Raw genomic sequence first — 27117 nt, 5'->3', positions numbered from 1 at the left:
GTAAACTACATTTCCACAAGGAAATGTCATGCCAGCTATTAATTCATGCAGGCTGCTCCCCCTTCAGCCTGTGCTGCATTATCATCTGTTTATGGGGGAAGGTAAAACCCACAAATTGTGCAGAGCCCTGGCCCTCCCCCCAGCAAAACCAATCAATGTCACCAAGCAGATCGATTGAAAGAGAAAAGTTCCAGTACCTTTATCACACCCAGAAGTTTCTCCCGCTTTCAGTGTGAATAAGGCTGTGTTATGAATAATCATCTATGTAATACAGCAGTAACAGCTGGAAGTTCTGGATAGCCCCTGCAGCAACACAAGAGGGCACAGCAATGCTGCCCTATCCATGCAGGGCCACATTCTGGCTCCTGTCAGAGGCACATGTGTGGGGAGCAGGGAAAAAATGGAAAATTCCTGGGAGGAGCCTCCAAAGCTTAGGAGGCAGCATATGATCCAACTCCCCCGACACCAGCAGGGCAGCTCCTTCTCTGCCAAGCTCTGTACTGCAACAGTCTTTGGTCCATTTTCTACCAGCTGTGGCTGGAGGTGTAAGTGCTGGAAGCACAGCTTTCAAGTAGCTGAAAGCTAGAAAGCAAATATGTGCTCCGAAGGGATTATTTTTAATTTCCTTGAGTACCATGTATTTGGGGCTGGACTCCCAATGAATTCAAGTACTGAGGTTATCAACAAGCTCAGTGCTGCTAAAGCCACCCAGAGGAAGGACTCCTACCTTGAAAGGACCTTGGCTCCAGGACAAAGCTATTTCTGCCTTAGCATGATCAATTCTGGGCTTTTTGTGCAGAGAGTCAGATCAGCCAAAGGGCTCCTTCTGCAGAGAGGCTCCAGTGCTGACACAGAGAGCATCACCCAGTGAGCCATCAGGCCACGTGCCAGGTGACTCACAGGAGCACAGGGACATTCAAACCAAATCACAGAACCACGGGGTGTTCTGGGCTAGGAGGGACCCCCAAAGATCAAACCCAGCTCCTGGCTCCCCACAGGACGTGCCCAAGAATGCCACCCTGTGCCTGGGGGCGCTGTCCAAAGGCTCCTTGAGCTCTGGCAGCCTTGGTGCACTGATCACTTCCCTGGGGAGTCAAATAGCAAACCATGGATCCAGGCTGGGTGGGACAGAAGCTACCACAGAGGGAACGTCAGCTCCATTTCCCTTGTGCCTGTGCTTGCAGCAAGGCTCACACTGCCTGCACAGAAGGACACCAGGAGCCCCCATCTCCTCTGCTCAGCCAAGCCAACAGCCCAGCTCCCAGCAGAGCTATCCCCAGCATCCCTTGAGACCATAACAGCAAAAACAATGCCAGAGGCAAAGGACTATTTTCATCTCCCTGTTATCTGGATCATCCTGGTCATGAGGAACATGACATTGTTTCAGCTGTAGCAGCCACACTAAAATAACAAGATAATAAACAATTAAAATAGATTATTATTTCTCTAATCATCCTTTAACTCCATCCTTTCACCTTGCAAAGGTGCTGGCAGATTATGGGTAAGACCAAGTCTCTGGACATCTTTCTAAAGCATTTTTGAAGAGTCAGAGACAGAAATGCCACAGGCCTGCTCTGGGGCCCAGTGCTGTGGGCAGTGATAGGATCTGCAGAGGCAGCTGAGCCTACTGAGGGCTGTAAGGGCCTTCACAGAGATCCCAGGGGAGGTTTCACCCTCACCTGGGGGTGCTCAGCTGTGCTCTGGGCTGCCTCTGAGGGACTCCTCTTCATAAAGGGGCTCTTTTTTTGGCAAGAGTAAGAGCTGCAGTCTGACTGGTGGGTGGGTTGCTCAGACAGTCTTCAAATAATGAGGATTTCTGCTGCACAAGGGAGAATCTCTAGGGAACTATTTATAAGTGATCCAACAGGAATCCATATCATCCCTCAGCCCAAAGCTGTCTACAGACCTGTGTTAAAACCCACAGGAAATTTTGGATCAGGTCTCCACATTCTCCAGTCCTTCCCTCTCATTTTCTTACACTGCAAGAGCACACCTGGGTAAGGTAACATGCAAGCAGCTCCTCAGCATGGCAGCACAGCCAGGCCTGACCCACAGCAGCCCCTGCCACACCAGGAGCAGGCTTCACAGCCCTGCAGGTGGTTAGGGGCTGTCACACTCCAGTGTTTGGTACTTGCATGAAAAGTGGGGATTCAGCAGTAAACTGACATCTCAGATTCAGCTTGTATTATGCACATACCTCATGTGAGAACAAGGCTCACTAATTACTCAAGGAAGCCCACAATTGCACATATTTTAGAAAGAGGCAGGTCAAAGAAGCCTCCTTAAAACAGCTTAAAAACACCAAGGGCAAGAATTAGGCTGAGAGAAGTAGACTTTTCTTCAGACCAGCACTGGTTTCTCAAAATATTTTGAACATTTGTAAGTTAAGGAAGAAAAACAATGCTCAGTATTCAGAAGCTTGAGAGTTCTTGACAGATTTGTTTCCCTCACTTGTAATTTTCAGCAAGTTCATCAACTAAAAAATATATATATAGATGAACTGCAGAACACTAGGAAGGGAAATTGAAATAAGGCTTGGGAAGTTAGCAGGGCAGTTTTTACTCCCATTTCAGAGATACATGAATACAATCTTGTGATGGACAGTAACACTCATGGGCTCTGTAAGGAGCATCAAGCCTGCTAGTCTGACATGCTCCATGTTAATTAACTATGCCGTGTAAAAGCTGAGGGTGAGCAGGGCAGCCCTAGGACCTGTGAACCCTGCAGCTCAAAGCAAACCAAAGACAAAATGTTGTGCCTGTCCATAAAAGGCCTCAGCTGCTGAGCCTCCTAACCCTGGAGTCTGGGAGCAGACTGCAGCTCTCTCCTCAGAGAAGGACCGCACTTCACATGAAGTGTTTCACTGAAAGCAGCAGATAATAGCCCTGACAAAACCAGGCCTTGGGGGCAAAGGAATCCCCAGGACTGCACCTACATTAAAAAAAAAAAGTGTATGCTTATTGGACTGCACCTCTCTTGCTTTGTCTGACTGAGGATGATCTGAAATCCTGTTATGTGGCAAGCAGCTCACAGATAAAGACTAAGTGAGTGAGGAAGCCTTTTTTTCTGAATCGCTCCTATGGATGCCCGAGGTTATTGCAAGGCATTGCATCAACACTGAATCACTCCCTCCTTGGCATATTTAAGTACAATTCATCCCCTTCATGATTTTTTTTTTCATTCCATTGAAGTAAAGAAACATATAAAAGGGAGAGCAAAAAGCCCAAAATGCTTACTTCCAGCATCCCAAGTCACCTAGTCTCAACTTGAATTTTAGCTACATAACCAGAAAGCAGCACTAGTTGTTACCTCAGGAGTTTGGAAGCAAAGGGAAAGGAGCAGGTGAAGCAAGCCCAGGAGAATCTAAAAGGAAAATATCTTTAAAGCTCCCCTGAATTAGTGACACTCACCTGTTTGTTCCATTTTGTGCCTCTGGGTTTCTCTGAAATAGAGAAGAGCAATTATGAAGTGACCCACTTTCCTCCTGTTTAGAGTGAGGAGGAAACAGGGGGAAGGGAAAGAAGGGGAGGAGAGGGAGAGTTGCAGAAGGATAATATCAAAGGGTAGAGAAGGAAAAACACCCCATATCCTCACAGCAGGTAGGAGGGTAAATTGTGATGACCCAGTTTAAAGGAAGAGCAGGAACTAGACCTACTAACAGTCAACACCTTCCCACACACTCTAAGGAGAGGAAACAGCAAGGGAGGGGGAAAAACTTGGTGCTTACATCTCCTGTTGGAGCTACAAACTCATTCTTCGGGGTTAAAGTTTGTGCCCAAGAAGTTTCCTACCAAAAGAGCAGCCTGCCTCTGCCCAGCCTTTTTACCGGTGCAAGGGAGAGGTGGAGCCTCAGCAACCTCCTGGCTGGGACGGAGCAAATCAGGGCCAGGTGCAAACGATTAAGGTAAAAAGGACTCAGGTGCTTTGCACTAGCTGAGGCTGCCTCAGGTGAGGCTGGGAGACACAGCAGGAGGCCAGGGGAGCGGAGTGGGCAGCGTTTCTCCTTGTCAAGCAGCCCAGAGGTGGCAGGATGTGTGCCACAGCCAGAGGCAGCACCCTGCTAGCACGGTGTGACAGGCAGCTCTAGCCCTCGCTGAGGGCCACATCCTCAGGACAGCCTCAGTGCTGTGGCTTTCACCATCAGCTGGGACAGCTGGTGGCCCTGAACCAATACCTCTGTAGCCCCCCTCAGGGCTGTCTGTCCTATGGACAGAAAGCAGTATCTGGGGGGAAATGGGGCCTTCTGGTTTGCTGTACATTTTTGTATTTTGCTTCAAGATTAGTGAGGTTTCTATTTCCCTTCTTAAATCCCATTTACCTCACTCAGTGTAATCAGGCACAAGTGGAATGAAGTTAGTACTCGTGCACCACTTCACAGCATTCAAAAATGATTCAATAAACAGTGTAACAAGCACATGCATTGTGCAGTTGGCAATTATAACCATAAAGGAAGGACTAGCCATACCCTCATCTCTGGGTGGATTATTAAAAATCACAATTCAGCTTGTTGAACTCATCACAGCTCCACTGGTTTCAAAGCCTGCACACAAAGAGAATTGCACTTCTCAGTTCCAAAAGTCCCAGTTTTAAATAGCTGTGTTTCCTGTAAACAAGCAATAGCCCCCAAAAGCATAACCTTGTTAAAAGTGTGGATTAAACCAGGGCTTTAATTTGCACTCACCTAAAGATTAGTTGTCAGAGTATATGGCTAAAATCATATGGGGAAGTGCAAGTAAATGACATCGTGTGCTAATATACTGATGTCTTGCTACTGTGTTTTTGTGCTCACAGAAAAGTTGGCCAAAGAAACGGGACTGCAGCACCACACAGCACCTCACATCTCTCAGTTAAGCCTGTGCCCTGCTTTGTGGGACCTCTGTCCTTTCTTAATTCGGCTTTCAGGCAGGTTTTTAAAATGGTTCCCAAACTCAGGGCACATGCACAGAAGGAGAATTAAAATCCAATTATAGTTTGTTTTACTAAATCAGGATTGTTTTAAATTAAAAATTGGAGTTTAATCCTTATCTGCTGTCTGTGTCATAGGAACATACAGAAAGATGTTTCTAGGTCTTCTTTCCTCTGTATAATATAGATCAAAAGGCTGTAGTCCTCCTTCCTCTGTGTCCAATACCTTTGTGACTTGCTTGGGCAGAGCTTTCCTCTCATGAAAGCTGAGCTGGGCCTAAAATTCCCATTGGCAAGTTTTCTGGAGGCCTCAGACCAGTCCTACCTCCAGAGGAGATGACAACCCTCAGAGATGTGGCTGTGTTGTGACTACTTCTCCTTTGCACAGAGGATAATAGATGCTGAAGTCTGGCATTGCAGGAAATGACACATTTATAGCACAGCTGAGAGAAGGGCCCAGACAAGGCAGGTGGAGCTGGCGGGCAGCAGTGGAACCCAGGCTCACCAAATATTTAAGCCCTGGTTGCTCTTTAAGCAACTAGTCAGGAATCAGGGACCTTTGGGGATCTGGCTCTGCACATCTAAAAGCGCGATCAGGAAATCATAAACCCTTGGAGATGGGACTCATCTCCAAGGGTTTATGTTACAATTGTATTTTAAATCTCTCTATTTTTGAACATAAGCCTCAGAGAAATCTTGGCTTGGCCTAAACTGGAGCACCCGATCACAGACAGCTCCTCAAAAAAGCCCACAGCCTAACTGTGTATCTAGAGATCCTGAGCATGCAGGGGAAAATTAGGCCCAGCCATTCCCTCAAATTTAATCAGAAGCAGCCTGGGGCACAGAGATGCAAGTGCTGTTGATGGTCAAAATTCAGAGTTACATAAAGAGCAGTGAATGACAGAAGGCAATTAGGAGTTCTGCATAAAGGGCTCCATCCTCAGACTGTTCTCATTGCAGGTATCAGACTTGGGTATGCCTCAGCACCTCAGCCTGGGAGCAGGCAGAAATTGGAGAGGCTGGAAATGTTCAGTGCCAAAGCAGGTACATTTTCTCTCTCTTGTTTGCTCTATGCTTAGTTCAGTTTCTTTCCCAGCCACATACTTGAGGCCAGGATGAGCAGCCTTTGGATAAATATTTCCCTCTCTGCTGAAAAAGGAGTAAAAGGAAAAAAAGGAAATGCCTGAGGAAAGTGGAGAGAATCAAGGCAGTGTCTGTGTTACAACTGCCTCTAAGACAGCCCAGGAAATAACATCCAGGATCTGGTGGCATTGTCAGCATTTTGGTGTTCCCCTCACTTGGCTGCCTCACAGCCCAGCTTTGCAGAACACAGGGGTGTGAGCTGGAGGCTGGAGGTGATGCTGTGAGCAGCCAGGAAGCTCCCACTGCCCACAGCTCTCAAATCATGGACAAAGCAGGGGCTGTTCTTTGCCCCCTTAACCTGCTGCAGGCTCTGCCTGTCCTGCCCTTCTCCAGCTCCTGGCCAGTAACATGGGAGCACACATCCTGCTGCTGTCATGCAGGAGAGCATGCTCTTGCCTCATTATTCATGGGCTGTGCCCACAGGTACTGCTTGTTAAGCCTGCCGAATATTTGCCTGAATAATTAAGAAGGAGCTGAATCATTCTTAGACAAAATTCCGGTTTTCTCTCTCCTCCTACTTCATTTATAGGCTTCTCTTCTCACATATCCCCTGTACACAGTGTGAAATGACTGTTCAAATAGTACCAGATAGAGTCAATAAACTCCCCATGTGCTTTTTCTTTTTGTTTTTTTTTGTTTTGTTTTGTTTTTTTTTTCAAATTATCCTTAGAAGATGCTAAAGCATCAGTTAGAATTGCTCAGTGGCACTTATTGCGACAGAAATCCCGGCGCTGCGGTGCAAAAGCCTGCCCCCCTCTGCATCTCCCAGGATAGAGGCAGCCACATTCCTGAACAGCACAGGGTCCATCCCTTCCTCCCTCGTTTCCAGAACGAAAGGTGGCTGTTCCTTCTAAGCTTATTGGACAATGTTTGTGATCTATTTCATGATTCTGCCCCTTGTTTTTTTATTAAACTCAGTGATTTCTGCTGCAGCAAAGCTGGAAAATGAATCTTAAATTGAACCCAGCTTTCTCACTGGAAAACTACCTCTTATCCTCCTCCCACTCCCTCTGCTTTCTCTTCCTTTTACCATTCCTTACATCTCTTTCCCCAAGTTATGCTGCATTTTATTTTGCCTTCACTGCATTTTCATCCCTGACTTTTGATGCACAGAGCCAAATTCATCCCTGCTGGTATCCAATGGACTGAAATTCTTCTCCGAGGCATTATTGGGCTGAATCCAAACCCAGCCAGCATTTTGCAGTGCTGGTGGCTTAGCCAAAACAACAGTTTATAATCTCTCTTTTCCTTCCCTTATCTACCGTTAATATGAATTATTAATAAGTACTAGTATTGCTGTCTCGAAAATCATACTTGTTTCTGGAGCACCTATCAGCCGAGCTGTCTGGCTGAGAATTCCTTTTTAACTTTCCGTGTGTGCCAGGAAGTTGGGCAGCCTGGATTCCAGAGCAGGGCTCGCTCTGGGATTCCTCTTGCCATCCGCAGTGCACACCTCACCCGGGTGCTGGGCACGGTTAACCCCTGCAGGAGCCGGCCTGCAAAGCTTTGTTTTCCCAAACTGCCGTTCCTGACGCTAAATGCATTTCCCAATCAGGCTGCTGCTCCAGATCCCTCACCTGGAGGGGGTGTCTGCACAGTGTTAATCTCAGGCTGTGTTTACAGCCCGGGAACATGACAGGTTCTCTCCTTCCCTGCGGTTTCCGTGCGCACAGCTCATTAGATACTCTAATGCAGCAGGAAGCCCCTCTCGACTGAGAATTCCTTCTCGTATATTTAGCAAACTTTTGACTGCTTCCTTTCAAAAGAGACTGAAGGACATATTTTCGTAGGAAGAGGGTGAGACTCACAAAGCACGATCTACAGTCACGTTTTTCTGTGGGGAACTACAGAGCAGGGGAGGAGGAATCACCCGCAATTCTCTCTCCTTCTCCCCCGCGCCTCCCTCCCCTCCCCTCCCCGTCCCTCCCCCACGCCCATACAACCATAACACAGGATGAACGCGCTCCAAAATACAGCTGCAAAGCCTTCCCTCTCTTCGGGTCTTCCTCGCCTTGGCAAGAGTGGGGGCAAGAAGAGAGGATGAGGATGGAATCATCCTGATGTGGAACTGATGTTTTGACTCTGCTATGCGCAGACTGTTCAGAAAAGCCTGCATGCACAAGTGTCAGAGTTAACCCAGCCAGGGCTCTCTCACTGCTCGTGGGAGAAGCTCAGACAGGGAACAGGGAGGCATCATCTCCTGGTCTGGATGGCTCCATAAATGAAAGCCAAGGCTTGTGGGGTGAAAGGGAAAGGATGGCTGAGGTTACGAAAGAGAGCATCGCGCTTCAACTGCAATCCCCAATGTTCATTAAGATCCCCATTAAGAGATAATTTTTACAAACATACACAGTTTTGTATGAAATGAAAGGATTTCCTCCCCATTAGAAATCACGCTGGAGACAGCTCCATTTGCTCCAAATTAGGTATGCTCAGAATGAATATTTTAATTAATTAATGATAAATAAGCCAGGCACTTTCCTCGAACTGAGTTACCGTTTCCTTCCTCAGCAGCAGTGGGATGTGCTCACTGTGCTGTGTGTATGTTCATGTACTTGTCCAGGCTTTGTTTTTGATTTCTCTCTCTCATTTTTGAATGTGTCCCTCAAATGATCAGTTACAACACATGTCCTTAACGATGGATTTCCTCGTGTTTGGCTGCTCCGACGTGGGAGAGGGGAGGGAGGAGGGGGAGAATAAACAGATTAACACACCCAGACCCCTGGCAGGATGTTCTGAGAAATAAAAAGAGGGGAGAGAAGGAAGAATTCACACATAAAAATAGAAGCCCACGTAGATTGGCCATATATGGAGTACCGGGGACTTCAGAGGGATACCCTCTTCGGACCACCCCTTTGGCAGAGGAAATCGCTGCTGCGGGAGGGCCCCTGCCCCCCTGCCCGGGCGGTTGGCTCGCAGCCGCCCCCAGCCCCCTGCCCCGACCCCGGCCCCGGGGAGGCGGCGGCGGGGCGGCTGCGGGAGGCGGCGGGGCCGGCTGCGGGAGCGGTGCGGCGGCGATGACTCAAACCCGCCCGGCCCGCTCTGCCCCCTCCCGCTCCCCCCGCCGGGGAGGGCTATTAAAAGCTGCTGACGTAGGAGCGGACGGCCATCTTTGATGAGGGCACGGCTCCCGATCCATTGAAGAAGGAGACCCGCGGAGGTCAGCAGCCTCCTGTCCTTGCCTCCCACCCAGCTGCGGCACCGACTCACCGACCCCGCCGCGCCGCGCTCCGCCAGCCCAGGTAAAGGTGGAACACACCGCGGGCACCGGCTCAACGCGGGGAGGGGGCCGTGTTGACGGTAATGAAATGGAGAAATAGGATATATTTAAAGTGAGACCCGTTCGGCTTTTTGTCTCCAGCCTCTGGGCTGCTGCGGGCGCAGAGAAAGGCAGGGAGAAGGGGGTGATTTCGCCGCCAGCCTCATGGCCGGCTGGAGCCAGGGACGCAGCCGGGCTTTGCCTCTCGGCCGTGCGGGCGGCAGGAGGCTGGCGGAGAAGACAATGTCGGAAGAGAAGGGGAACCAGCGCCATTCCCAGCTCCGAGCGGGGAGAAGCGTGTGCGGGCGCTGCGCGCTGCTGGGCCGGCCCGGGCTGTGCCGCCCCGGGCACTGCAGCGCCCGCAGCGCGCCGGGCTGCGGCGGAGCATCAGCACCGCGGACAGCGCGGGGCCCGAGCGGCACCGCGAGGGGACGTGCGCCCGCCTGTGTCCGTGTGTCTGTCCGTGTCTCCGTGTATGTGCTCAGCACCGCGGACAGCGCCGGGCCCGAGCGAGACGGGGAGGGGACGTGTGTCTGTGTCTGTCTGTGCGTCCGTGTGTGTGCTCAGCACCGCGGACAGCGCAGGGCCCGCGCCGGGACCGGGGAGCGCGAGCTGTCTGTGCCGGTGTCTGTGTGTCTGTGCCTGTGTCTGTGTGTCTGTGTCTGTGCATGTTCAGCACCGCGGCAGCGGAGGCGGCCGTGCTGCAGAGCCCTGCGGCTCCGCGCCCCCCGCCCCGGGGCTGCCCCCCCGGACACGGGACTGGGAAGCGATTCCCGACTGGCGAGCGGCGGTGCTCCCTCATTCCAGGACAGGACTGCGGGCAAGCGCAGTTGTGGCTCTGTAGCTCAGAGTGACAAGAGGGAGAAATAAAATTTAAAAAACAAAAAGCAAACAAACAACAACAACAGCAAAAAGCAAATAACATCAGTTCCTGCAATTAATCGGCGCTCGGCACTTCGGCCCCTCTCCGTGGAGCGGTGTTTGTGCAGGGAAGGCGGGGGTTACATAACGCCCAGCTCGCGGGGGTCCCCCCGGGCCAGGCCCTGCCCGCAGGGAGCCCCGGCAGCCCCCCGGGGTTCCCGCAGCCGCGCTCCGTGCCCGCGGGCGCCGCTGCGCCGTGACACGGGGACACGGGCCCGCGCCGCCCCCCCTGCCGTCCCCGCGCTGCGGAGCGGTGCGGAGCCGCCGCCTTATGTAACGCGGGCTGCCCCGTCACGGCTGCTGGCCCCGGCTCCCCCGGCGCCGCCGGCGCTGCCTCCACCCGTCCTTTCCGCTCCCCGGCACCCCAGCCGCCCGAACGCCTCGGTGCGGTCCCAAGTTGGTAACTTCCCTGGGTTTTTTCCTGCGGGGTGAATAAACAAGGGGTGAAAGGGGGATTGGGCTGCGTGTCCAGACACTGCGCTGCGTAGCTGCGTCAAACCGGAGCCGCGGGATCTGCCAGATTTACGTGCTTGGCCTGAATAATTGCTGCTGGTTTCGTCCCCAGCTGAAGAACGGGGGGCGGGTGGGAAATGGGGGGTTGGCCTGCGGCGCTGCCCGGGGATGACAGAGCAGCCCCTGAACCCAGACCCCTTTGCTTCCAGCCCCGGCCGCAGCATCTGCAAGGACATGCCCATCCCACACCCCCTCCTCGACCTAGCTCTGGGCATGGAGCAGCTCCCCCACTGATCAGCACGAGGATGGTGTGGGGCAGCCACCCCTGCGGGCGGCAAGGGGAGGGATGGAGCCATCTGGGGATGAGTGCTGCGGTGGGAATGGCTGCGGAAGGGACTCTCTCCTGAGCCCCAGCCACCTGCACATCCCACAAAGAAGCCAGTCTAGGAAGAAGCAGCAGTGGTTTTCCATTGCTGCTGCATCACACAGAACGGGTCAGCCAGGAGGTGACTGCTGAAGAGTTTGGTTCCTAGGATGGGTGCCAAAAGGATAACAGAGGTGACCAAACCAAAGATGCAGGCAGGCCTGATTGACAAAAGCAAAAGCTTGAGGCTGCCTCTAAAGTAAAGAGGAGTTGCAGAAACTCAGCATGTTACAGTACCAAACGCAGCTAGACAGCAGCCCCCAAGTAAATGCAGCTTAACTTTCTTTCCACAGCTAACTAGAAAATGAGAGTGGCATTTCCAAGAGCTCTCGGGACCAGGCTGTGTGTCCATTGAACTCATGGGGGCAGTGAAAGAAAGAACGGCAGAATCCAGCCAGCATGAACCCTCAAAATACATCTAATGAGATGCAGCTCCACTTCCCAGATTTATTGCACTGGAGGTGGGAGATGCTTTTCAGGTCAAGGGAAAGCTTTTCATTTTTCTCCCTATGCTTTAGGTATGGCAACAAATGGCAAGATGAAAGTACTGAGGCAAATAAAGCACGGTCTCTGCCTGGTGCTTGCACCGCTTTAACTGCGCGAGGTAACGAAACAAAACACTTTTCCTGTCAGTGGGAACAACTTCAGCGATTTGTACGTCTGTGCGTCACAGGGCTACAGCTGCTGCGTTTGTAGCAACCCTCAGGGAAAAATAGAAAGTATATGGCATGGTGTAGGGCTCAGTTTGCTAATGATTCCTTCTCTCAGGAATGAGGAACAGAAACTGTTTTCCCTTTACCTTGGCTTGTTGTCACACAGTTACTCTTTCTCTTGCATTTTTTTCCCCCAAATCTCTGTCATAACGTTTTATAACATAAGGAGGGTACTTTCATCTGTACATATTTATATGCACACACAAACTCATTTCAGAGATTTCCAGGGTTCTAGGCTGCGTAAAACCACAACAGATGCAGGCTGACTTTGCAGCATTCACTGGGCAGAGTGCATTTTTCTGTCTGTGGAGTTTCACGCCCTGCTACCAATGCAGCTACCTTTGGGCTGGACCAGTGCCAGGCAATCTGCAACAACAGACTTGTTCAAGCATTTCAGAGCTTTAGAGTCTAAGGCAGACAAGAATAATGTGTTACTGGAGAGCTGCTGCAGGATGCACTTCTCAGGCAAATCGTGATTACCTCTAGGAAGCTGGGCTTTGGAGCAGGCATAGGGCTCATCTATCTACTGGGAATGCTGGATATAGCTTGTCAAGGCTGTAAGTTGTCATGGAATAGTTTATTTTTTTTAGCTTTTTATTTCTGAACCTCCAACGGTCTGTTTTTCATTAGTTACAATACACTCTGGCTTTCTTGCCTACAGACCTTGCAGATTCAGCTTGCTGCATTGTATTGCAAAGAGCACTTTCTCCAAAACACACAAGTTATTTTCCTAGTTCTTGTCTGTCACCCCTTTGTTACTCCCTCCACAAATGCTTGGACACACACAAACTCCCACCAGCAAAATCTGCCTCTTATCTGATCATGATTTTCAATATGCTGTCCCACATCCCACTACATTTTCTAGGACTTTCCACCAAGCACAAAGGCAAGTCAACTGCACAGGTTCAAAATTGTTCTTTCTTGCTTTGTGATGGCCCCAAGGCTGACATTGCAAGACCCAAAAGTGGATCTGAGTGGCCTTGAGGAAATGTTTGAACCACTTGCCTTGCTATTTTAGGAGGAAATTTAGCTTTGCTCTTGCATCTTTCATCTTGTTCACTTGCTATTTGCTCATCACCTCATGCTCACCTACAATCCTCTTTTAATTCCTGCTAAAGATCACCAGGATGAAAGAAATATATCAGAGGCATTAGGACTCTGATGTGAAGGGTGATGACTGTCACTTTCTGATTTTGATTATTCCAGCAGGTCTAATCCAAAGTCAGTTGGAATCAAAGAAAATACTTCCCTACATCATTTTGTGGGACTTGTAAAAGATATTTAGCAGTTTAGGTTTTTCAAAGGGAAACAAATTCTGTGTACATATTCCCTCTGAAATATACTAGCACTAGTGATTCTAAAGAGAATGGAATTGTAACCTTTTCCTTTTTTTTCTTCTTTTCTTTTTTTTTTTTTTTTTAATAATAAGAGACTATCTCTTACTGGAGAAAGCTGAATTTTACTACAGGCACAAGGAGGAGAAGAGGGAAACACTAAGTCATTAATCATGGCTGCTCCTGGCCTTTTAGAGCTGAATGTTAGTGCTGACCCATCTGTGCTCTGTCAGGCTATTTAGGAGATTTTTTATTTTTTCTTTAGAGCTAACAGTGCTCTGTTTCACTTTTTGAATGGGACGTAACTTATTGTTTGGCTCCATTGTCAATTGGTGTGAAGCAGCATAAGCGAGGGCTGTGCTACGCTACAGGCCAATAATCTTTCAAGCTGGGACTCCTTGTTTGTGTTTTAAAACAGAAATGGGTCTATTTGCTGAAGGAGCAGCTCTTCTAAAGAAAGAGCTCATTTCAGATGCTGCCCTCCCAAAGCCCATGCCTGTTTTTTCCCAACCTGGTCTCACTGCCGCAGACCCTGATGGCCAGGCTGCCTCAGAAGGGCTGCCAGGGAGCAGAGATGAACAGCAGAGCAGAGGAGGAATCCTGCCTGTTACGCCTCTGTTTCAGGCTGGGTTCTGCTGCACTCTGCTGGTACATAACGCCAGCAGAACTTGAATGTGGTGTAAAACCCAGGACACAGCTGAGTTTTTCCTGAAGGCACAGTTGTGTGTAGAAAAAGTCAGAAATTCCTAGCTGTAGCCATTAATTGTTCTTTCAAGCTGGGGAGTAGGGTGAATTTTTCCTGCATTCCACTAAGTGAACAGGAAAATTAGGCTTCTTCCCTCAAGTTTTTAAAAGGCAATATTCTTAATGGCTGAGACGTTGTATTCATAGAGTTGCAATATGAAAGGACAGAGGCAAGGCCAAGTCTCCCTGTACAAGTGTCTAAAACTGAACAAGAGGAACTGTTCTTATATGTTTTCACTATAATTATAGTTTTCCTTGTGCTTTTGATATGACCAAGTTTTTGTGCCAGCATTTACTGGTAGAATCCATGAGCAAAATGAGAGTTATCATGGACTATGGCAGTGCTCACGACTAAAATTTGTATCCTAGACATTACAAAAGGATGTCTCATTGTGAAATAAATGCAAGATTTGCTATTTCTTCCTCAAAACCTACAAATTATCAGGGAGTTGCACATACAAGGCACTGCAGAGTCCTTGGTAGGGCACGTTTGTAATTCTGCATTGATCTTTTCCATCTCCCATATTTTCTCAGTAGCATTCCCTTGCTAAAAATCCCAGTAAATCTCCAAATACTTTCACTGTCACTTGTCTGTCAAAGAGACTAGAAGTTTAGATTGAAAACTAAAGCTCTGATCATTTCCCAGCTCAGTGTTCATCATGCTGCATTTATTTGTTATACTTACCCTCCACCCAAAGGAGAGGAATTCTGTTCCTGAATTGCAACACAGTCATAGAAGTAGTAATTGTATTTTTCCTTTTGTATAAAGCAGTTATTTGGAAGATGTGCCAACCGCTCCTTTGGTTCCTTTTCCCACTCCTGGAAATTATAGCTCCCAGTGGAACTGTGCAGATGCCAGTTCCTTGATCTGTCTTACAGAGGTAAATATATTTCCTCCAGCTACTCTAAAAAACTTCACGAAACAAAAGTACACTTCTTCAAAAGAGCTCATCTGTCAAAATAGTGTTACCATTCACTGATTCCTTTTTTAAACAGGAACAGAAGTCTCCCATGCATATTTAAGCATTTTTTAAAATAAAAGGTACTAAAATTAGCTTCACTATGCTTTAGATGGAAATTGGAGTTTTCTTTCTCTCCCTGCGCTAGTATTTCTTGTTCAGCCTGGTCCCATTCACATCCTTCGGCTCCTCAGCATTCACCTCGCAGGGATGCAGCCAAGCTGGCATTTCTGCAGGCATCAGGGAGCTGCTGCTTGGTGCAGCCCAGCACTGCTGCTGCCTGGCCAGCCTGGGCACAGCCTGGGCACTCCCTGGGCACACACCTGTGTGGGCTCAGGGCTGCCTGTGCCCCTGGCAGCCAGTGCTATGGTGAGGGAGAAATTCCTGTTCCCTGTTTGTTGGGTACACACAGCTCACAGGGATGGCTCTCTCCTGCAGAAAGCAGCAGGAGGTGATTAATTGGACTGGAGATGTTCAGTAACATCTGAATTTCAGCTAGGGGGGGTTGGGGATTTAAACACCAGGACTGCACGTGGGATATCTGGATTCAGGTGCAGGTATCACACATTAAATAAATGTAGCCTTTGCCAAGTGCCTAAATTGCCTCCATCCATAAAAGAAAAAGCTGAGATTAAAACAACTTCCAGTTTACATCCCTTAGCTTCAGATACAGGACAAGTATCCCTTATCATTGAAAAGATATTTTTATTAATATTGGGGTATAGCAGTTTCCACTGCCTGAGGGTGGTGACCTAAACTCAAAATGCAACATTCTCCCAACAAAGGTGGTTGTCATTTACCTAGAATTTGACAGGGTGTTACCCATGATTGTTCCCTTCTGGTTAGTAAAGGGCTTGGCTGGAAGATGCCATATAAATCCAGATTATTGCTATTGCATTCACAATAGCAGGAGAAGAAGGCGCTCTCAGAGCAGAAGGTGGATGAAACATTGATGCATTTGCTCGTGCATTACACAAGACCAGGACTCTGCCAGAGCCCTGTGTTCCTCCAGAGCTGCACTGAGCTGCACGGGAGAGCGAGACTGAGCCCCCCCCTCAGCAGCACCGATTCCAAACCAGTAACATGACAGCTGAACATACAGCCCAGCTATGTTCTGTGAATAATTGAGTATTTCAGCCAAACATTTGCTTTTCCAGAGAGCGTTCACCTAAGTGACACTCAAGGATGTGAAAAGCCCTCAAGAAACAAACCAAGGTATGCAAACCCAATTAAACTGGAATTCACTGCAGCTTCCAACAAGCAGTTCTCCCAGGGAAGCACTTGTTTTATTTGCTCAGCTGTATGGAGACAGGTACTGGTTGCAGAGCTTACTGAAGGATTTCCTGCCGCTTTTCTGCCATTAAAATCCTGTTCTTGGGATACGGAATTTGCAATTCCTGAAAATGTAGGTCTTTTATTGTACCAAGGCGGAGGCAAGAGGCAGAAAGGCCAAGAGCAGCAGAGGGGTTTGAGATGGCGCTGGATGAGTGCAGGAAGGGATTGTGTGGTGCGGCTGGTGGTGGTCACAAGCGACTGGACTTGATAAGGAGCGAGTCTCCTCAGGTCTGATGTTCCTAAGACGTTTCCTCATTTTACAGAAGAAAAGAGAGGAGGGGAAAAAAGGCCTGGATGGTTCTTTGCTGTCGGTTTAGTTCATTTTAGAGATGAGCACGTCAAGAGACAGTGGAAAAACCCCTTGAGGCGCCAGGAATGCACTAAGTATAATTGAAAATGCTCTAGACCGCCTTTGTAATGCAACAGCAGGGCCATCTGCAGGCTTTAGATTTTCAATATTAGCAAGGCATTTTTAAAACATTGTGTTGTCTTGTTCCCTTTTTCTTAATTAACTGTTTTAAATAGTATAAAATAGGCTGCTCCTGAAGCAACTTGCAGGCTCTGAGGATCATTTTCTAAGCCTGGTAAACAAGAACAGGCGTGTACCTCTAACAGGCTGACAAATAAGAATGCGAGAGAGCTGCCAACGTCACACAAAAGGTCCCCAATTTCCAGATTAATGCCCAGGACACTTAAGGTTACAGTATTAAGCAGGCTGATAGAGGGTAGCATGTGACAGAAGAGCTGAGCAGCAGGTCTCATCCTCTGGAGGCCTCAATAGCTGTGCTGCCTTTTTATTTTTCTTGGAGTTTGGGGTCTCCTCCCAGTTCTACCTCAACTTCTGCAGCCTCAGCTCTCTGCTCTCATCATGTTCCCCAAATGGCCTGAGGGAAACCACCCTCTCAAGAGAAGGAGATGCAGAGGAAGACCCTTTTCAGCTCCATTCAGGACAGGGGCTTGGAATGGATGCACAAGGCTTTCCAGGCAATGGGCTACCCAGATCACAGAGGGCTTACAGGGAAAGAGCAGGAAGACAGGAACACAGTGCAGGTGGAGATGAAGAGCTCACTCTCTCTCAGCTACAAGGACCCCAGTGCTTCCCTCTCCTTTGACTGGGTCACTGAGTAAGAGGCCAGAAGAAGTTACTCATCAGTGAATGGAACCCCTTATAAAACAGAATATCCCACAGGCTGCAGGGCTTCTCTGTCTTAACTGCTTCTCCAGCAGTACAATATTCCAGCTTTGCTTTCAGAAATTGCCCACAGTGAAGAATGTGACAATATATGGTTTTTAATTGAACAGTGAAAGCCAATAAATTCTTTATTGTGGATGCAAGCATTTATCTGCAAAGTCATTAAACTGCTATTTAGATTGATGAACAGCTCTGCTGCTGCTATACTGTGATTTTCCAATGGTTACCCCTATTCCTTTATGGAGTAACATAAAGGAACTTGCTTTCCTCTTTAGAGTTCAAATTCTTAAGAGCTCCATTCTTTCCCAGTAATGATCCTGTATTTCTGTCCTTTCCTTGCCTGCAGAAAGCCTTTACTTGCACCTAGAACTGTACTCACAAAAGTTTTAAAAGAATCCCCAGCCTGGCAGGTGAAGAGATAAAACCCAGATCCAAAGTCCAGGACAGACTCCATGATGCTGGAAGTTAGATGCTCAAGCACAGAATGTGAGACTCCAACACCGTTTAAAGATTTCCATTTCTTAACCTTCCTTGTGTATTCTGTTTTTGTGGTGACATTTCCAAGAAATGTGGTGTACGCTCAGCTGTTCTCCAGACAGAGTTCTTCCATTCATGCCTGCAGTCAGAATCTATTTCTCAAAACAAGCACCTTCCTGCAACAGGAAAGTCAGAGACCTTTCAAAATTTAACCAGGCTCTCCAGTGTTGTCAAACACAGTAGGCCAGTTCCTGGACTTAGAAGAGTTGCTTTTTCTTGAACAAAAAATGATCCACTATGGATGAAGAATAGGACAAGAGGACAAAAAACAGAATGAATAACTAGGGGAATGAAAAAATGAAAAATACCCCAATAAAAAATACCCCAATAAAGCACAAACACAAATACAAAAAAAAAAAAAAAAAAAAAAAAAAGAGAAAGGCCAGCAGACTCAAATAAGAGAAAGGAGAAAGTACAAGATGGGCTTTTTGTTTAATTCTCTTTCTTGCTGTTCTTTCCCTATGAGCACACCATTAACAATTACCTAGACTTAAAAAGTAAATGTCAATCCTCAAGTTTTTGATAGAGTCATTTTAAAGGTGTCCTGAAGTGTTAGGTTATAAAACAGTCTCACTCCCCTTAGCAGCCCCAATCTTGTGTTCCATCTTTGCATTTCACAATGCAGAGCAGGTGCCGAGGTGCATCCTAATCTCAGTTTTATAGGCACATACAGACAGCAGGATGGCAGGATTTGTGAGCAGTGTCCCCTGCAGTTGGTGTCTCAGAGACAAACGGCAGAGCAGAAGGATAACAACTGCTACCCACTCACTGCGGTGCTGGAGATGTGCACTTGCTCTGCAGCACTTATATTGAAAAGAAAAGCAAAGCAGTGGTTGTGATACCACAAGGCAGAGCCCAGACACTTTTCCTTTTGCTAGAAATTCTAAAAAAGGCCCTCTTTTCAAGTGTGTTAGAAATAGAAGCCTGTTTCAGAAGAGACATGAAGTTATCAGTGCAAATTAATAGCACCAGATAGGGGTTTAAGTTGCTGCCTCCCAGCTGAAGACATGTGAGGGAATGGAAGTGGTAGACTATAAGGAGGGGATCATCAGAAGGGAGGAGATCCCACTGCCAGCTGGGATTTGTGAATGTCCTGCCTATGCTTGTAAGCAGGTGCTCAGATGAGTGGTTTTATGGGCCAGAGTGAGGGGGAGAAGGGAGCAAAGTCACAGCCATTCTGGAGATCCTGTCTCCTGGTGAGGATTGTACTGCTTTGCTCGGGACAAGCTGTCCAGCAGGACAAGCTGCCATGGAGTAGGGTGGGGCCTGGTCTCCTGAGCTGGCACACAGACAGGGAGCTCACAGAGCAATCACAGAAATGCGGCTGTGCACTGAGATTGTGTGGCAAGGTTTTGGGGGGGATACGAGGGGCAAATTCTGTGACAAAGTGCCAGAAACTTCCCCTGGGTTCAGTGGAGCCAGTGCCAGCTGGCTCCAAGATGGACTCGCTGGGTTTTGGGCTTGTTTTGCCTATGAGAGAAATTGCTGCATCACCTCCCTGTCCTTATCTTGACCCGCAAGGCTTTTGTTGTATCCCTGTCCTGTTGAGTTGTGGCTTTGGTGAGCACTTGGCATAATCAGGGCTGACCCATCACAGGCTGTTGAGCTGGGACAGCACTAACTGCCAGAGCAACAGGGAGCTTTGTCAGGAATACTCCAGGTTTAAGGGTGTTGTTACTGAAAGAATGGCAGTTCTTACACTAAGAGAGTGGCTCTTTAACATAGGCACTTCTCAAAACATTTCAGTGGAAGAGGAAGATCTGTTTGGCCATAATTAGGCCCTTTTTAACTCTCTGGACACAGTAACAAAGGAGCCTGTTCAGAAAGCAAACGTCTGGAGTTCACACACTTCAATAACACCCAGCTGCATTATGCAGAGGACAAGCTGTGGAGCTGCTCCTCCTTTCCATGGAAGTGCAGTGTGCAACTGGAGCACACAGTGCACAGCAGAGGCTCAGCAAGCCTTGAACACCCTTCTTTACACCCCCAAGGAAACAGGGCTCCAGCTGTGCTCCTTTACACTGCACTGAAACCAACAGCAGCAGCCCTCCCTGAATCTCAGAGCTAGCAGTGACTGAATTCTGCCTGAGACACTGCAGAAAGTTACACACACACAAACACACCACGATTTGTTCAAGGCAGGGATGTGTTGTATTCCATCAAACCCTGAATCAGTTGAGCATAAGAGCTATTTTGTTATGAGTCACCACCTGTCTCCAGCAGAACGTGGTCAGGTTCTCTGTCCAGCACTGCAGAGCAGAACTGACTCACCTCTGCTGGATCTGTTCTTTCAGTCCAGCACAGAGGCAGGGCTGAGGAAAGGGGCTCATCAGCACCTCAGCAATCACGTGGCTGAGGTACGCTCAAGGGATGACGCACCTGAAGAAATCAGAGAGCAATTTGCAGCAAACTAATTATATAGTGAAATCCCCATCATTTTCTGTGCTCTGGGAATGCTCACCACGAATTTTGATTTCCTTGGCTTCCTCTTCATCTGAAATGATTTGATGAGTCTTTTTTCAGGAAAAAAATCCTCTGGATTTTCAGACAGCTCCCTGCACACACTCGAGGCTCGACCTGTACTGCATTCTTTCCGTGTTGTCCCAAGGGCTTCCTGCTCCCTTACTGAGTGTGCAAGGGCTGCAGATGTGGGAAGGTGTGGGAACGGTGAAAAGCTTGTGCTTCAAATCCAGAATTTGCTCTCTCTGAATATTCCTAATTAAGTGTTTCAAAAAATGCTATTTTGGCAAGCATTTTTCCTGTAACTTTATCCACAAGATTTTTGACAGAAATCTTAAGAGAGACGTGTGAAATAACTTTGTTTTGAGGCTATTAAAATGCAGAATTGCAGCTGGATGTATGCTGATCCCATTTCCCCAGCTGAGCTATCACATTCACCTCTGCAGAAATAGCAACTGTCACAGCAACAGTCACAAGAGATGCAGCCCTCAGAGAATCACACCAAGCAAAGAAAAATATCTAGGACAGTGATTTAGCTTGTCTGGATTAAAATGTTCCTCCTAGATGCTCTAGTGTTGTTGAAAGTCGTCCTAAAGGAAGATGACAGGCTGTTCAGGCCTGCCACGAGTAACACAGAGGAACAAATAGTTATTGCAGGAAGGCTAATACAGTATTATACATGGAAAACTCTAAGCAACTTCCTGGGAATGCTGGAACAAGAACATTCAACCTGAATTGCAGAAAATCCCTTTCTGTGCTACCATATGTTGGAGTATGGGGAAAAGACATGAAACTGGCTTTGAACCAGTGAGGTATAAAAAGGTTTTGTTCTGGATGACAGCCTCATTTTCTCAAACTCATGGTCACTCTGTGGGAGATGGGACACAGCAAACAAGGTGCAGGGGATCAAAAAAAGTGTCCATCTCAGGACAGGAGTGGATTATTTTGAGTTGAGATAGAGACATGTGATTATTTAAAATTTTTAACAGAACTGCCAAGACCTGTCTCTCTTGGAAGACGAATGCATGTGGACTTGTGAGGGTCAGCAGCAATCTGGCATTTTTTGGGCAAATGATGCACACTGCAGGACTGCCAGATCCAGATGGACTAAAGGGAAATGTCCAGACGTAACTGCAGATGTCATAGGAAATTAAAGCGCTCACTTGTGCTTGTGATTCAAGAAGTTCCATTTCTAGGTCAGATGACAGCTTAGTTGGCCATTACTACAAACATCTCTGACTTTTCTTGAAGTTTTCTGCCTAGAACCAGTAAAAAAGCAAAGGACAAGTGCCATTTTCATGGGAAGCACATTGTAAAGCCATGTGAAGAATTAACCTTATGAAGGTTAATAATGAACTAAGGAAGCCAGTTGGTTGCTAAAGGATGAGGCTCTTTAGTACTCAATAAAAAAAGATACATTGACAAAAAGAGCTGCAAATATTTGTTGTCACTGTGAAAGCCAATATTGTCAGTTTTGCATATGTAAAAATGTAAATATTTGTTCTGGTAAAAACAAATACTATTGTTTGTGATTAATTAGGTTTTTCACTAAACTACCAGTAAAGTTTATTAATCTACTGTGTTGTAGTGTCCTGTTGAATGATGTCCTGGTCTAGTTGTGAAATATGGGTCACTGAGAGATTAATTGTTTGTTTAATAAATCAGGCCAGCAAAGAATATGGAAATACTGTTTAATCAATGCTGTTGAAATGAATTTGTTTCAGAATTCAAGCACCTCACTCTGGATAAATACCTCCATTACTGCTTAAACTAATTAGTATTTCTCACATGAGGACATTTCAATTATATGGTAAAATATGAAAGCTCCAAATGCAAAATATAGGGGGAAATTTAGTATTTTAGATTAGAAATGTTTTGCATTTTGTACCTATTCCAACCCCTGAGAGAACAGTCCTTCCCTCCAGAAGTAACATAACCTATTGCCTGTGATTTAGTGGCTGGCTGGATAAGTGTGTGTGCAGAATGTGTGACAAGGTAGTCAGATCCCCAGGCACTGAAAACAGAACTTTGATTTGCTGGAGGAAAGAAAAGGAATCATTTCTGTCCAAGCTTTGAAAAAGATGACAGTAATTTTTAGAAATAAATACGTACTTCTTTTTTTTTCATTTTCTGCAAAGCTTCCATTTACGTAAGAAATGAAGAGTTTTAATCTTCTTAGTAAGCATTTTGATAGCTATTTGATTAGTTTATAAAATCAGCATATTGCACATTTCCAATGAAATGGGAAACTTTTTACTGTTTCTTTGCTTACTTGTGTCAGTCTCTCTGTCTGGCATGAGCCTCGTTCAGCTCCTGCCAAAGAGTCTCTGCTGATGAATGACATTTGTTCTATTGTTTAGTCCCAAACCCCCTAACACACTTACACTGATTATAGACTTCAGAGCCAAGAAATACTGACATACAATTGGAACTGGGGAGAGAAGGGGACAAAGTTTTTTTGTTTGTGCTTTGAAGATGCTAAAAAAGCCTTCCCAGCCTCATAACTTTGGTGACAGAACTGTAATGGAAATGGGAAATGTTTATGTCTCATTTTTGGATGAGATGAAGCAGATGGAGACCAGTTTGGGCTTCTCATGGCCCAGCCATTTCTGGAGATGTTGCATCAGATGTCTGGGATAATATGGAAGCTGTGGCTGGCAGCCTGTGATGCAGGTTCCTGTCTCTTCTGGAAATAGCATTGAACAAAATGCATGGCCTTGAAACTTATATTGTTTGGAATAGCAGGTGCTGTGCCATGGGTCAGAAAGAAGGATCTCTTTTAAATCAACAAATGGCTGGAGAAATAATATTTTAAAACTGATGTCCTACTGAATTCTGTATTTTTACCACAGCATACACTTGTGATGGATCCCTTGTGGTCCCCTCTGGCACCTTCTCAAGTCTCAAGCTCTACAAAATCATCCTCCAGAACAGCTGGAAAAGCTGAACACAATTCTCCTTTCCCTGGCTTTGCCCACACTCCATGCCTCTTCTGTTGGTGGGCCCTGGAGTATCTTAAAGGAAAACAAACTGATAGGAGCTGCTGCTCCTTAGTGGCCTTGGATGGGGCCACCAAGGGCCTGAGGCTACCTGTGATCCTGGGAAGATGGCCAAGGCACCTCTGGGAGGTGGCTTTGGGGACACATGGAAGGCTCACATTCTGTGACTGCCTTCTGTCTAACTTGATTTGGTCACATTTAGGGGCTGCCCTGACCCTGGGGGTGGATGACCTCTGAGGGGCAGAGGGCAGGTGTCCACTCTCATTCCTGGCTCTCTGTGAGCAGTTGCTGAACCTGTGGTGCCCTGCCCACAGATCTTCAGTGTGGGACTCCCCATGCTCCTCAGTGGTTATGGCCCCCACGTCCAGAGGAGCAGGCAAATCCCAGTGCTGGGAAGGCAGGGGAAGGGAGAGCACCTAACAACTCATCATTTCTCTGCTTAAATGGGGATAAGCACCACACACTGGGTTTGGGTTTTTGAGTTTTTTGGGGCAGGGGCCCCTAAGGGCTCTGTTGACAATTTCAGGAGCCAGACTGTCCTGACAGGCACATTGCTGCTCTGCTAACCACGGGCAGGAATTAATCAGCAGTGGAAGGAAGGAAGGAAGGAAGGAGCCTTCTCAGCAGCCCAAACATGGCACTTGCCTTACCTAGTCAGGCTTCACTGCCTCCATGACATTAATTTGCTCCTGACCTAACGCTCCCAGCGCTGCAGTTCAACGTGTTTATTAATTCTAGGAATGAGCTTGCAGATGGATTTTATTGTTGCACTGAGACACAACAAGGTGAAGATATGTGGGTTCTATTCCATTTTCCATATCTGTGCCATAAAATGTTGCATTTGTGCAGCCTGTATTATTTGTGTGCTTGTATTAGTGCTCAGCTTAAGGCCTATTGAAATGTCCTGGAAATAAAATAGCCTCATTAAGCTTTGGGGTAGATTTTAAAATTCTTGTTCATTTTTCAAGTCAGAGGAGGTTGAAGCAGCAAGGCTTGCCAAAGAACTAGGGTCCCCGTGTCATGAAAAGCTTCACTAACGTGGCTCAGACACATAAAACTACTGGGAGAAATTTCCCAGTGGATGATCACCCCTGGCATTCATCAACTTCTAACAGGATTCATGGGTTGGTCTGTTGTTTTCCAACTCACATTCCTCAGAAGAAGATGGCACAGGTTATTATGGAAACAGGTGCCTGGACAGAGAAGACTCATTTTGGCATGTAGAAGAGGAAGTGCCATGTTTCAGCAGCAGAGAAATTTCTTCTACTTGATATTGACCAGCAGGGGAAAGCTCTGCTTTTAAAGAACAATTCTTAAATATGAATAAATATTGATTTTTCATTACAAATAAATATCTGCAATCAGACAAGTTAGTCAATATGAGCTACTTTGAAATTAGCCTTATAAGTTAAACTTTGCTTGCCCTGGCTTCATAAGGAAGATTCCATTGCTTCAGTAGAAGAGAGATTAATGCCCCTGAGAAAATCTGCGCAGGAGTTTTCTTCCTCACCTTTGCCTGACAGGAAGAAGGATTTTTATAGTTCATTAAAGAGAGTGACCTGTTCCAGGCTCTTAAGGCAAGTCCTCAGAAAAGACAGATTTTAAATCCTTCCCTCAATGAACTCAGCACTAGTTTAGCTCACCCAGCCCAAGGCACTTCACTGCTTTTCAGCGGTGGAGAAAAAGAGGCATTCAGAGCCCTCGCTCACAAGCTGGTGGTTTTCTTCCTTAAATATAGAATTAATCTAAAATAAATTTCCCATTAATTTTCCAGTTTCAGCTACAGCTACAGTTATTTCCATATGCCAGGACAAAGTTTTAAATCAGGATCTGTATTTTGGGGTTCCTGAAATTCAGATGGGAGCTAAATTTGCTTCCCAGACTGCTGGCAGCTGTCTGCTGGGCACTGATGATGGTTCATGTTCATCCAGGGCCTGTCTGAAGTTTCAGACAGTGATTACCCTTAATGTCTAATGAAACCCGAGGAATTAATTAGTCTTTTTTGTGACTCTGCTATCCTGAATTACTTAACCTGGACTCAAGGCAGCCTCATGGGTTGGAATGGGGAACGCAGGGCAAAGGGACGGAAATAGATAATCTGTCAGCTTGTCGTGGTGCATCCCTTCACCTGGGTTTGCACAAACGCAGAGCAGAGCACGGAGCCTCGCCAAAAACTGCATTTCTCCCTCGTCCTGAAGCTGCCCCCTGCTGCACACGCTGCAGCAGCCGCAAATCCCGCGGCAGCCTGGCAGGGAGCTCCAGCAGGGCTCGCCGCAGACACTGCAGTGCCCTCTGCTCTGCAGGAGCCGGGGCGCTGCAAGGAGGCAACACCCCGGGAAAGGAGGATTTATGGGGGATTGGGGGAAAGGCATCCCACTGCTGCTGGAGCACAGGAACCCAGTGAGGATGGGCAGAAAACATCAGGGCTCACAGCATCCCTCTGAGGAGGGGAGCGCTCTGGCAGCCATCCAGGCCCAAAGTGTAATAAACCCACAAAATGGATTATTTTTCTTTAAAAATAGACCTTGTTCCCCCACGGGCTCCTTAAATAAATCTCTTGGCCCTGTTCTGCCTAGCTGAAGGTCAGCTGGAAGCGCAGCCCTTTCCGCCCAGCACTGGTGTTTCAGCAGGAGGCAGCGAGCCCTGGGGCTGTGGCCGCAGATGGGCTGCCTGACTTTGCCCCACGCACTCTGCATCTGGGCTAAGCCTGGGAAGCTGTTGGACAGCAGTTGGGCCGTCAGCCACTGGGCCCCGAGCTTACAGGAGCTCAAGTACAGTCACAGAGCTTTCTTTAGCCATTAGCTGATGGAAGTGACATAAATATTCCCCCTTTCCCTCAACAATGGGTGGGGGTTTTTTGCTTGAACAAGGGGTTTTAGTCTACCAGATGGGTCCAGGCTGTATGTCCTTGAGATCTGCTCCTTAGATGAATTTTCAAAGCTTACAAGAGTAACTTCATTTAAATCTGTGGCCTCCAATCTACCCTTGGGTGAAGTGTGAAGACAGCAGCTGCACTCCAAGATCTCTTACACCACACAGATTTTCTGCTGTATGTGCCACTGGGGCTTCAGGAAGGAAGGCATCATCTCCCTGTCTTTATTCACTTATTGAAAAATATTTTCAGCATGGTGAAAGCAGTTCAGTCTGAAATATCTGAAATGGGCAATGTTGCTTACAGAAAACCATTTCTGTTTTAGACACAGAATTGTTCCCACAGTATTGTTAGGTCAAGAATGAAGAACCATGGGTTTTTCAGGAATTTAAATTACATAAAATACACAAGTAAACAATGATTGCTTTAGATTTAAATTGGATTACATTCAAATGAAGTGCATGCCCTATCCTGCTGTCTTCACTTACAGGAGTAGTATTTATAAATATATAGTATAGCACGCCAATATTCTTGATTGGAACTTATTTTACTTACAAATGACTTCATTAGCAAGTATTGTTCTTGTCTTCAAAATGTTTCCATTTCTAAAAACCCTCATACATTTGCAGGAGGGGTAGAAGTGATGGGAAAGCTTTCCAAAACTAAAACCAGCTGAAAAAATCAAGGGAATTTGGCTGATACTGAAAGACCAGAGCTCTTCTACCCAAACCTGAAAAGACAGCTCTCCACTGGTGGGTCTCAGAGGAGAGACACGTTTACTGAACAGCTGCAGCAAAGCCCTTGGGTGCAGCATGCACTTGAGACACCTCCCCTTGAACGCTGGCTGCTTGGCCACTTAGGAATGTA

General features: G+C 47.1%; 2 protein-coding genes across 3 annotated transcripts in view; both read left to right on the top strand.

The window, feature by feature from the left end:
* The window catches only part of LOC118685734 (tubulin tyrosine ligase 3-like), a 47129-nt gene extending 36154 nt beyond the window's left edge, over positions 1 to 10975 (top strand). Inside the window, exons 13-16 of the mRNA XM_054514438.1 lie at positions 8911 to 9054; positions 9410 to 9834; positions 10393 to 10628; positions 10794 to 10975. Of these exons, the coding sequence (XP_054370413.1) occupies positions 8911 to 9054; positions 9410 to 9834; positions 10393 to 10628; positions 10794 to 10975 (987 nt within the window). The remainder of the gene's footprint in view (positions 1 to 8910; positions 9055 to 9409; positions 9835 to 10392; positions 10629 to 10793) is intronic.
* The window catches only part of SNAP25 (synaptosome associated protein 25), a 61369-nt gene continuing 43250 nt past the window's right edge, over positions 8999 to 27117 (top strand). Inside the window, exon 1 of one of the 2 annotated variants that reach the window (XM_036379833.2) lies at positions 8999 to 9290. The gene's annotated coding sequence lies outside the window, so the exon portion shown is untranslated. The remainder of the gene's footprint in view (positions 9291 to 27117) is intronic. The other variant, XM_036379832.2, reaches the window with a different exon arrangement.

Source organism: Molothrus ater, chromosome 3 (assembly GCF_012460135.2).
Source record: "Molothrus ater isolate BHLD 08-10-18 breed brown headed cowbird chromosome 3, BPBGC_Mater_1.1, whole genome shotgun sequence".
Classification (NCBI taxonomy): domain Eukaryota; kingdom Metazoa; phylum Chordata; class Aves; order Passeriformes; family Icteridae; genus Molothrus; species Molothrus ater.
The sequence above is the reverse complement of the archived record's forward strand: the minus strand, read 5'-3'. Positions and strand labels throughout refer to the sequence as shown.